A 12,686-nucleotide genomic window follows, 5' to 3' on the forward strand; every position below is an offset into this window, starting at 1 on the left:
AGAGGCACCTTGGGGAACTGGGGGAGGGAGGGCAGGTTGCCCAGAGCCCCGTAGCTGCTCCCAGTGCTGGCACAGTCCCTCTTGTCACCTTTTCAGTACAGCTCCCAGCGTTGACAGCCACACTACATGGCAGCCAGCTCTCACTGCTCTCATGAGGTCTCCTTTTTTGCTCTTTTCCTGGATTTGACTTCTTAACTGAAAATAAGAAGTAAATATAGTCTTGGCCAGTTTAATGACATGGATTTTTTAGTACCAAGCAGAGAATAGGTTTTAACTATTTTATTATCCAGCCCATTCAGTGCTTCATTGTTCAGATTGCCCAGCCTCACTGGATTATAATCAGTTCTTTAAATTTGATTTTGGCACATAGGCTGCGGTGTGAGCAGTGAGGAATGTTACCTCTGTCTCCTGAGCCTGTGGGAGCAGGAGAGGGGCCATTGGGATAGGTTGTGGGTGTCAGGGGGGACACGAGGCTCTGTCCTCACCTCGTGGTCCTACTGGAAGCTCAAAGACAGGGTGGGTGTGATGGGGAGGCTGCAGGTGGTCCTGCTTAGGACCAGGGCAGCCCTGAGGAGGGTGGGCTGTAGGAGGAGCGAGGCTGGGACAAGGATAGATTGTCTGCTGCAAGTGCTGATGACTTCATGTTAATGTGAAGTATGTAGGAAGTAATTTAGGGACTCAAAGGGTTGAATTATTCCCTCTGGGAATGCTCACGAGTTGAACCTCAGTGTGCAAAATCAAGTGTATGTCTTCATTGAGATACAGGGCCTATTTACCTCTTGGTGCTGGGCTCCTGACTTGTGGCCTGGGCTCACCTGTTCACCCCTGATCTCTCAGCATTGGACTCCTGACCTGTGGCCTTGGCTCACCTGTTCACCCCTCACCAACTTAACAAAGATGCAGTGAGTCCTCAGGTGGCTCAGATGGATGTGAGAGCTGCGTGAGACCTGATCCTTGTCCCCACCTGGCTGGGACAGGTGGCTGCTCCTGCATCTGTCGTCAGAAAGGAAACAGAGCCCTCTGAGGTGGTGGTGCAGAGATAAGGCACCTGCTGTTTACATAGACTTGTCCGGGGGTGGGAGCACAGAGGGTGGAAGGCAGGGCACAGAGAGAGCAAATGAAACTCCTGGGAACATCCTGCAGTGACCAGCCTCCTCATAGTCACCCAGACACCAGCGTGGGAGGCGCAAGTGCTCTGATTACTCCTGCCTCTGCCCCACCTGGAGCCACCTGTCAACGGTGGCTCAGAAGTTCTGTTGCAGCTTTGGAGTGAGACGGCTGGCCAGGTGGAGACAGCAGTGCCCGCAATAGGACGCCTGCACCCTGCCCCTGCGAGGGCCCTGCCCCTGCTGGTGTTGCATGCGGGGCCCTGGCATCTGTGTGCACACCCAAGACCATCCCGGGGCACCCACTGCTCTGCGGCCACCTGTGGGTTGCCTGGAGACCTGCAGGTGTTTCCAAAGCTGGCATAGCCCTTTTTTGTCACGTTGTCAGCCAGCTCCCAGCAGTGAAAGCCACACTGCGGACTATGGGGCTGGGCTGGTTGGAGCCCCGGGAGGGGCCATCCACCCAGGGAGCTTCAGGGGAGGCAGGAGCTCCCAGCACCTGCCCCTCTCCCCCAGCCCCTGCTCCTCCAAATTGGAGATGCTGGCGGGTCTCTTCATCCTGGAGGAAAGGCTCAGATGGAAATGATTCCCAGGAATGCCAGACTGACAGGCTGCTCCCTGGGGTGGCAGGGCTTGTTTTACCCAGGGATGAGGTTGTGCAGAAACAGGGCAGTGGGGTGGGCCTGAGGGGTGAACCTCCCCTCCAGGATGGGCAACACAGAACAGGACCCTCGACAGACATGGACCATGAGTCAGCGGGCAGCTGGAGCAGCCGCACAGCCATGTTGAAGCACAGAGGTGGTCGTGTGCGAGTGTGTGATTGTGAGAGCGTGTGGGGTGAGAAAGTGCACGAGAGACTATGTGAGAGAGTGTGAGAGATTGTGTGTGTGACTGTGAGTGTTGCGTGTGTGAGAGACTGTATGTGTGTGAGACTGAGTGTGAGAGGATGTGAGAAAACGTGAGACTGTGAGTGTGAGTGCGTGTGAGTGTGAGTGTGAGAGAGACAGAGCCCCAGGGTGGGCGTGGGGCAGGACTTGGCCCAGCCTCCAGAGGGCGCTCCTGGGAACGCACCATACCCTCAGTGGACAGGAGGTGGGCCCTCTCTGGAATTCTCACTGAGCCCAGTTCTCACACAAACTGCTGCGTCCCCTGCCCGTGGGACCCCCTGCTCCCTTCCTGCAGATGTGGGGCCTGTGGCCTGGCTGCATTGGGGTCTCTGCCCTGGGTGCCATGTGGTGGTTATGTGGAGGCAGTGCTGGTGGAACGTTCTAGACTTGGCACCAGGGCCTGGGCTTGAGTTCTGGTCTACCGTTGTGCTTGCTGAGTTACCTCGGGCCCCACGTGGAACCTAACTCTCAAGTTTCCTTGCCTGCAAAATAGCATCCACAGTCCCTTCCTCAGCCCTGTTTCAGAGCCTCCTCGAGGGAAGAGGTGGGAATGCCCAGGACGGAGCCCGGCATCAGCTAAAGCATAAGCCTTATTTGCTAGCTGCTTTGAAACTAAATTGTTAAAGGAAACTTCGAAGAGAGTTTTAAAAATGTCTAACTAAGCCTCATGCTCTCAGACCCATGTTTCAGTTTTGCAGATTGTTTCTCTGACCCATTTCCATCTGGACAAAACTGGAATGTTCCCATCTTTATAGAGAAGTGCCCTCAGAGCCACCTGAGAGGCCGTGCTGGCTGGTTTTCAACTAACACTAAGGGGGCTTTGGATCTGAAGCAGGCTGCTTTCAAATGTCAGTCCAGGAGCTGCTCTGGGCTGAGGTCAGGCCACAGTAAGCTCCAGGCTGCCTTGTGTAGGTGAAAGGGAACACCTGGCCACACCTTCCACACTTTTCTTTGGGCTCCATGCAATGCTGGGCATTGGCATAATGTCGTAGTGTCATTTGTGATAAAACACCACATGTTATTTTGCAAGTTGCCCAGAAGCAATAGTCCTTCCTGTTTCCAATTCACATCTCCAGAAGTGTCAGAGCCACATGACTTCTGAATGTCTAGGCTGTGAGTGGTGTGTAGATATCAGGAAAGGGCAGAGGAATCGTGCTGATTCCCCCAGGCACACGCAGCAGGCTAGTGCCCCGTCACTGTCCCTTCATCACGCCAGTCTTCTCATTCTGCTGAGCTTCGAAGTGTCTGGATGTGGGGGGAGAGATGAGGAGGTGGGCAGGGCTTCTTGGTGGGGCTCAGCATGACAGTGTAGGTCACAACCATGATGTTTTTCACGTTGGGCGAGGACCCATCAGCCAGTTTGGCAGGGTCATTCTAAGGAGAGCCTTCTGTTTGTTGCACACATCAGTGATTCAAACCCACTTTTCAGTGAAGTGTCATCATGAACTTCACACTTGCAGGGATTATGTGTTTACAGCTTAAGTCCAAACTATAGGAGAAATTGTTGAGTCTGAATTTTCAGATCACATCACCAGTAGGAACATTATTATTTTAATAGCCTGCAGCAGGTTTTCTCTAACTGCCCAATCAGAAGAATCCCCTAGAAGAAGTAAAAAAAAAAAAAAAAAAAAAAAAAAATCTGGATTCCAGCCCTTGACCCAACTCCCCCACCACTCCCCAAAGAGAATTGGATTCGATCAAGAGTGGGGTCCTTGGGAATCTACATCAGGAGTAAATGCCTGAGGCCTTGCTGGCAGGGAAAGCTTGGGAAGGTGAATGTTCATTGTTGGTGCTTGAACTAAGGTCTTTCCCCCTCCAGAACGTCTCATTGTTAAGATTCAAACTGTCACAGTAGGACCACGCTTTGCCAGAGTCATTGCATGTACATGATCGACAGCACACTGCCATCCTGACTGGGGCACCCAGGCAGGCACGAGGCAGGTTCCCTCTGAGCTCAGCCACCGTCACTGCCACCCAGTGCTGCGGGCTGAGTCCTGATGCTTGGTCCTGTCCCCCAGAGGCCTGCAGGAGCTGCGTGCTTCCAGGGCTGCCATGGGAGTCTGAGAGCGCCCCTGGGTTTCACATCTGTCTGCAGCAGCCAGGGCATCTGCCCTGAGCAATGTTGACCAACAATGAAATACAAAGTACCTTCAGGAAGTTTTCCAGTCAGGTTTTCATTAAGGGCCTGCGTGCTCCTCTGTAAGGAAAGCACCCTGAGCCCACCTGTCTCTTTCCTAGCAGGCTCCTCAGGTGACCAGCCACTGGGCGGAAGACTCCGGAAGCTGAGCCTTGGGCAGTATGATAATGATGCCAGCGGGCAGCTGTCCTTCTCCAAATGTGCATGGGGAAAGGCCAGTGTGGACCAAGCCCCAAGCCTGACGCCTTTCCCCTCTCCAGCTGAAGTCAAAGAGGTGCGTGCCATGGCCATGTGCCAACCCGGGCTCATTTCCACTGGCTTTCCTGTCCTAGGGCTCAGGGAATGGGGATGGCCAGCACGGTCCCTGCACACAGCCCACCGTAACCCTCAGACCCCACCTCCGACCCCATCTCCCAGGCACGGCTCCTCTGTGACTGGCAGGTGGTGTGGTTGGGAGAGCAGGGTGTGTGGTCAGAGCCTGGATGCGAATCCCAGCACTCCCCAGAGATGGGCATGCAGGCAAGGCACCTCTCCTGGCTCTGCACCTCTGTGCTCTGATCTGTGGAATGGGCTGTGCGGGTTAGAGGCAGCGCAGCTGCGGACCTGGCCTTAGTGGGATTCAGTAAAGGGACAGCAGCAGCCAAAACATACTCGCTCAAGGCCATCAGGCAAGGCTCCTAGTCCTCCATCCAAGCCCTTCACAGAAGGTGACCTCAGGGCGAGATCTACTCACAACAGCTTTCCTTGCTCTTCTGGGAAATGCAGTTGAGACTTCTAATCAGAATCAAAGTAAGATAGGTTGGTATAACCAAAATAAGTAAACCTTTTTAAATATGGGCTTTATTCTAAGTTAGAAAAGTTGGAACCTACAGAATAGGTGAGAAAAAAAAGTCGCTTATGGTCTTAACTGACAAACAAAACCAGTGTTAATATTTGGAATATTTCCTCCCAGCCCTCTTTCTATACCGTGTGTTTAATTTATTGTGTATTTTTACATATCTATGAACATACCAGTTAAGGATTATTTTATCCTGTGTTCACTTAATGCTGCAATGTGCATTCCCTGTGCTATTTCAGACTCTCTGTCAACTTCATTTATTAGCTGTATAATACGGTATTAAAATGGTGGACTATAAAATATTTTCCTCTTCCTTTACTGTTGAACGTGAAAGCATCTTCTAGTTTTCTGTGGCTGGGAGAGGTGGGGCTGGTTCTGAGCAGTGGATCCGGACCTCGGCTTCCTCATCCCCACTTTCCGATGAGGTCTCAGCCCAGTGGTCCAGACCGGGGGGCCACGGCTGTTCACAGGGGCCTTACCCTGACTCCCGTTCTTCTATTTTCTTCCCCATGCCAATTTCAGACAAGGATCACCGCATATCCCCCAGACCTCGATATGATCGACGGCAGGATTTTAAGTAGCAAGGAATCTGTGTGTACAACACCAGCATTTCCTGTGTCTCCAGAAACACCGTATGGTAAGAACGATGTAAAACAAGCTGTGTGCAACTTGACACCGCAAGGAGGAGAGTGACAACAGCCGCTCGCTCTGCTTTCTTTTCCAGTGAAAACGCCCCCGCGCTATCCTCCGTTCAGCCCACCTGAGCCCCAGATGAGCAGCCCGTCCAGCCTTCACAAAGGAGGACGTGGTAAGAAATCCACCGTGTGTTATGAGCACAAGATGGCTCCTGTACCACCTTGCACAGTCGCCACTTTCCCAAAGACATCTTCTTATGCAAGGATATTTCCATGTATGTCACGTGTCAGCAGCCTGGGGTGAAGGCAGATCTTGCCAGGTGTATTAGTCTGTTTTTCATTACTTATAACATAATACCTGGGTAATTTATAAAGAGACAGAATTTATTTCTTGTGGTTTGGGCAGCTGGGAAGTCCAAGGTCCAGGGGGCACATCTGGTGAGGGCCGCCTTCCTGTCTACACAGTGCCGTGATGATGCAGGCTGTCACGTAGTGAGGGCTGGGCAAGAGCACATTTACACACGCTCTCTTCCTCTCCTTGTGAAGCTCCCAGTCTACCCCTACCCCGGATAACCTCATTAATCCACAAATGGATTGATCATTCATGAGGGTAGAGTCCTCACGATCAAATCACCTCCCAAAGGCCCCGCCTTTCAGATACCATATTGGGGATTGAGTTCTGACATGAGCTTTGGAGGAGACAGACATTCAAATCACAGCACCAGGGAAGCTGTGGGAGTGTGGCTGTAAAATCCACTTGGGTGGGGAGGGCGCGGGAAGCAGCACAATGTCGGGTCACGGGCACCCTGTGGGGAGCAATCCAGTTCAACCCTTCCTACAGCTACAGAGATGCGCATTTATGGCAAGTTCAGTGGTGCCTGGAGGCAGTTCAGCATTCGTGCTTTTGAACCCCTTGTGGAATTACTGGCCAGTGAGGAGTTGCAAGAAGGAAACTAGAACATCCCCCACACCCTTACTGAGAAATCAGGTTGCAACAGGGAGCAGTTTCTCTGCATGCATTGGCTGCAGGGGCAGCCCTAGATGCTGTCACCCCAGCTACCTTATCATGCACAGCTATGTGGCTTCTCCCGTCATTGATGCTCGGTCATTGTCCCTGAGTCTGTCCAGTGGAGCTCAGGGACACTTTCCATACTTTTCAACTTGTCCCTCGTGCAGCCATCCCGGGGAGGGGCAGGCATCAGGGCGGATTACTCAGTGTTCTTCCAGGTGGATGTTGTCTCTGTGCCCTGAGAGGCCAGGATGGGGTGAGCTCAGGCAGGCGGGGAGAGAACGTAGCCTAAAGCCCTGTGTGCATTTTAAAGCCACTCTTCTCTGTAATTTTAGATTCCTTATGCTGCTGCTTTTCTGCCCTGGTGAGGGCAAGTGAGGGATACTGTTAATGGTTATTGGGCAGATTACCTGGGAAGGCAGATTTCCACTGAATTGTGTTGCAATCCTGCCCCTTACAGGAGCAGTTGTGATAGCGACAGCTAGTTCCATTCTCCTTCTTCCTCCAGAGCAAACCAAGTCTGTGGGTCATTTAATAGAAGGGTCGTCTTTCTCCTAAAGTTTCCTTCACAGTTTTAGGACCATGAATGCCTCTCTTCATACACTGTGTATAGCAATTAAACTATCCATATTTCTCAGCAGGTGTGACTGAAATTTAAGATAAGAAAAAACGTGCACAATGTTCCTGCATTTGTATTTATACATTATATAAGCATTCCATGAGAAGACGTATGTATATTCCGGTGTGTGTTAGTGTGACAGACTCAAACATGTATAGCCATTCATATGTCCTATATTTTTATAATTTAGATGGAAGCAAATAGAGGGACATCCCTTCTGTCCCGCCCAGCCCCTCTCCTCATGGAGTCGACCACACTTGACTGCTAACTTGGACGCATTTAGTGGATTTGTACTAGAATCAGCCCTCTGTCCTAGAATTCCGTCATCCTGCAACACCAAAGCTTGTCCTAAAGGATGATTTCCTTTCATTGCAGTCACATTATAAGGGTTACTCTTACTGTTATCCGTGTTTTACAGATGAGGAAACTGACAGAGAAGTTAAGTATATTGCCTGAGCCACACAACTAGTGAATGGCAAAGCCAGAATTCCAGACCTGTCAGTCAGCCTGATTCCATAGCCAGGGACAGGTTGTACAGTTCTTGTCTAACGTGGTTGTGACATGACGTCATGACTGGAAAAGCACGTGGAAGGTCTCAGAGTCACAGGATAACTGTGATTCTTGTGCTTAGGTGACCCTTGTGAACTTCTGTCTCCTCATCTACAAATATAGACTCTAATATGTACACTGTGCAGTTTTGAAGTAGTATCCATTTCGCATCTGTAATAATGCCTGGTTATGTATCAGTTAGAGCTAGCTAATGATGTGCATAAGAATGAGATTATTTGGTTTAAAATACCATTGCACCAGTTAGCTCGGTTGGTTAGAGCATGGTGTTGATAACACCAAGGTCCAGGGTTTGATCCCCGTGACTGGCCAGCTGCCCAAAATAAAAATAATAAATAAAATATCATTAAGAGAGGCTTCTCTTCCTGGAAGGTAGATCAGACATACTTTTCCCTATTCCTCTGTCTATGTACAGTTAAAAACCCTGGGCAGTATATAAAACAAATATAAGAAAACTCTGAGAGATGGGGAGAAAAAGACCCACTAGCCAGGGACCTTGAGACCAATGGCCCCAGGTAGGCCACCTCCTAGGCCATAAAACAAACTTCAACAGATTAAAAAGAATTGAAACTATATGGAGCATGTTCTCCAACCATAATGGAATCAAACTAGAGATCAGTAACAGAAGGTAACAGGAAAATCTCCAAACACCTAGAAACTAAACAACACACAATTAATTCATGGGTCAAAGAGGAAGTCTCAAGGGAAATAAAAAAAAATATATTGAACTGAATAAAAATGAACATAAAACATATCAAAATTTGTGGGATACAGCTAAAGCAGTGCTGAGAGGAAAATTTATAACAGTAACTATAAACATTGGAAAAGAAGAAAAGCGGGAAGTGAGAAGTTTAAGCTCTTACCTCCAGAACCTGGAAAAAGAGCAAACTAAGCCCGAGATGGGCAAAAGAAGGAAATATTAAAAATATAAGCCAAAGTCAATGAAATTAAAAGCAGAGAAACAATAAAGAAAATGAATGAAAGAGCTGGTTCTTTGAAAAGATCAATAAAATTGACAGACCTCTAGCAAGACTGTCAAGAAGGAGAAGACACAGTTTACTGATCTTGGGAAAGAAATGGGCACGATCCCTGAGATCACTAAAGACCCTGTGACACCGTAAGGATAATAAGGGAATACCACAGACAGCTCTACACACATGGTTTTTATATGATTCTTTATCATGTGAGGGAAATAGACCCAGTCCTCAATAAGCACAAACAATGATAACTCACCCAATAATGAAATATGTGAATACCCTGTTACTATTAAGGAAATCGAATTATAAACTCCCAAAAAAGAACTCTCCTGGCCCAGCTGGTTTCACTGGAGAGTTCTACCACACATTTAAAGAAGAGTTAACACTAATTCTACACAATCCCTTCCAGAAAACAGAAGAGGAAGGAACACATCCCAATTCGTTTTATGAAGCCAGTATTAACCTGACACCCAAACCAGATAAAGACAATGAAAAAAGAAAACTACAGATCAATAGCTCTTATGAATATAGACACAAAACTCCGTAATAAAATATAAGCAAATAGAATTCAATAATATGTAAAAAGAATCACACACCATGGCCATGTGGGATTTATTCCAGGAATGCAAGGTTGTTTTTCAACATTTGAAAATCCATCAATGGAGTCTACCATATTAACAAGCTAAAGAAGGAAATTTACATACTTTGATCAATCAATGCAAAAGAAAAAAAAAATGTATATATGGCAAAGTTCACACCCATTTATGAGTAAAATCTCCCAGTAAAATTCAAGAGGGAAACTCCTTCAATATCATAAAAAACCCTACAGCTAACATCACTCTCATTTAGCACAGTGCTGGAAGTTCTACAAAGGCAAAATGCAAAAAAGGAAATTAAAGACATCAGATTGGAAGGGAAGAAATAAAACTGCCTTTTTTTTGGCTGATGACATGATTGTCTATGTGGACAATCCCAAGGAATATACAAAAAAAGAAACCTCCTAGAACAAATAAGGGAATTTAGAAAGTTTGTAGGTTATAAGATCAACACACAAAAATCAATTGTATTTATCCTAGCAATGAACATGTCAAAGAAAAATTATCCAATGACACTTGTTAAAGCACAGTGAGGAAGACGTTATTCAGGACCATCTCAGTAGGTGCAGGGACCACTGCAACAGGATCCTGAAGTGGGGGAGAGAGATTTGGCTCAACTCCTAATACAGTGTGGGCCAGTGGGAATTTACAGGGTGAGGGGTGGTCACTGGATGGAAAATTACTAATAGGAAACATCAGGATTAAGGGAGATTCTGCCTACACTGACCTAACAGGATTCTCGCTGCAGACAAGCCAGGCTGATCAGACATCACCCGGGGCGTGGAGGAGGATGAGGAACCTTATCAGATACTGAGGACGATCAGATGTCCAGGGTACGGGGTTTTCACCAAACTGATTTATCAGGGTTCTGTGGATTTTGCAAAGTACACAGATGGGCCTAGGAGAAGTCTGGGAGCCTGACTTAAGTTTGGCTAAGTAGAGAATCTTTGTCAGTGTAGAAACTGAAATTAAAAAAAAAAAAAAAAAGTCAAAAAATCTAAATGTTTATGTGTAAACCTAAGAAAACATGTACAAGACTTGGGTGCTGAAAAGTACACAATGCTGATGGAAGACCAAAAGAATATCTAAATAAATGGGGAGGAATGGGGTGGAAAACTCAAGCTAGTAAAGATGGCAGGTCTTTTCAAATTCATAGTTTTATCATAATTCCTATCAAAATCCCAGCAAGATATTTTATAGACAAGATAATTCTAAAATTTATTTGGAAAGGCAAAGGACCTGTAATAGCCAAAACAATTTTTTAAAAGAATAAAGTGGGATGAATGATTTTTACCTAATTTCAGGACATTATGAAGCTACGATAGTCAAGACTGTGTAGTATTGGCGGAGGGATATACACAGATCAGTGGAACAGAACAGAGAACCCAGAAATAGACCCACACAATGCAAAAGGAGGTCAGTGGAGGAAAAACAGCCTTTCAACCATCAATGCTGGAGCAATTGGGGACCCAAATGGAAAACAATGAACATCAGTGAAAGTCTCACACTTCACAGAAAAATTAACTTAAAATGGATCATGGACTTAAGTGCAAAAATATGAAACTTTTAGAAAAAAATTAGATAAAATCTTTGCAATCTAGGCAAAAAGTTATGAGACTTGACACCAAAAGCATGAGCCATAAAAGGAAAAATTGATAAACTGGACTTTATCAAAATTAAAACTTTTGCTATGAAAAGAACCTGGGAAGAAGATAAAAAGGCAAGCTACAGACTGAAAGAAAATATTCTCAAGCCACATGTCCAAGAAGAGTTTCATCTAGAATAGAGAACCCTCAATACCCAGCAGTAAAGAAACAAACAATCCGCTTAGAAAATGGGCAAAGGATGTGAAGAGAGAGCTCACTGAAGAGAATGTACAGACAGCAAATCAGCACATGAAAAGACGGTCAGCATCATTAGCCATCAGGGAAATGCAGATTAAAACCACAGTGAGGGGCTGAGCCCGTGGCGCACTCGGGAGAGCGCGGCGCTGGGAGCACGGCGACGCTCCCACCGCGGGTTCGGATCCTATATAGGAATGGCCGGTGCACTCACTGGCTGAGTACCGGTCACGAAAAAGACAGAAAAAAAAAAAAAAAAAAAAAAACCACAGTGAGACATCACTACACATCTGACAAAATGACTAAAATAATAGTGCTAACACCAAATGCTGATGAAGATGCACAGAAACTGGACCCCTCATACAGTGCTGGTGGGGATGTCAGAATGGTGTGGCCACTCTGGAAAACAGTTCAACAGTTTCTTTAAAAAAAATTAAAAAAAAACAACTCAATATGCATCTACCATATGACTCAGTGGTTGCATTCCTGGGCATTTATCTCAGAGACACAGGTTTAAGTTCACACAAAAACCTGTGCACAATTTTTTATAGTAGCTTTATTTTTAATAGCCCCAAACTGGAAACAACCTAGATATCCTTCAGCATCTGGGGAACACTAACCTGGGGAACAGGTTAGTGTTTGCTAGTGGTTAGGAGGGGTCCTCATAGGAATGGAACATTCTGTCTAGACCATATCAACATTAATATCTGAGCATACTTTTGCAAGATGCTGCTGTAGGGGGGAACTGGATAAAGAGTACATAGTATTTCTATAATGACTTATAACTACATGTGAATCTACACTGATTTCAAAATTTAAAAGTTAAATGAAATATCATGGGGTGGGTGTAGTTGAAACAGTACTGGCTATGAGTTGAGGACAGTTGAAGCTGGGTAAAGTCTGTATGGAGGTTCATTATACAAGTCTCCCTACGTTTGTATTTGTTTGGGATTTTCTATAATAAAAAGTTAAAATATAAAGTAAAGGAAACTTGGTGATGAATAAACCTGGCTGCTCTCCACACCTATTCACTGAGCACATCCACTCCCAGGTGCTTTGTTAAACCAGAGAGACCCAGCCCTGCCTCATGGAAGTGCCACTGGCAGAGTGACAAGATTCAGTGATCTCATAACGGGGGGAACTTCCCAGGGGAGGACTGTGCTGCTGTGTGCCAGTTGGTCTTGGTGAGCAAGTCAGAGAGGTTTAAAGGATGAGTAGGAATTAACAAGGATTTAACTAGGTGAATGGAGGGGGGGGGGTTTTGGATAGAGAAGTAGCAGGTGCAAAGGCCCTGTGGCACGGGCAGACAGGACAGGCTGGAGACTAGCAGTCTGCAGAGACGTGTTGGTGTGAGGAGGCCAGCCAGGCAAGAGCCTTCTCTGCAGGCTGTAGAGCTGGTGGTGCAGCATCCACAGCAGTGCAGGGTCTTTACAGAGCCCTAAGATGCAGAGGTGACCACTCAGGTTTGCATTTC

The 12,686-nt window shown here is 46.9% G+C and overlaps 1 protein-coding gene across 3 annotated transcripts in view; it reads left to right on the forward strand.

Annotated features, from left to right (window-relative positions):
- TNS3 (tensin 3) overlaps positions 1 to 12,686 on the forward strand; it is a 252,451-nt gene that overhangs the window by 186,586 nt on the left and 53,179 nt on the right. For all 3 annotated transcript variants that reach the window (XM_063085688.1, XM_063085686.1, XM_063085687.1), the window contains 3 exons: positions 4,235 to 4,404; positions 5,491 to 5,605; positions 5,693 to 5,776. In XM_063085688.1, coding sequence (XP_062941758.1) covers positions 4,235 to 4,404; positions 5,491 to 5,605; positions 5,693 to 5,776 — 369 coding nt within the window. The remainder of the gene's footprint in view (positions 1 to 4,234; positions 4,405 to 5,490; positions 5,606 to 5,692; positions 5,777 to 12,686) is intronic.

Source organism: Cynocephalus volans, chromosome 2 (genome assembly GCF_027409185.1).
Source record: "Cynocephalus volans isolate mCynVol1 chromosome 2, mCynVol1.pri, whole genome shotgun sequence".
Lineage (NCBI taxonomy): Eukaryota > Metazoa > Chordata > Mammalia > Dermoptera > Cynocephalidae > Cynocephalus > Cynocephalus volans.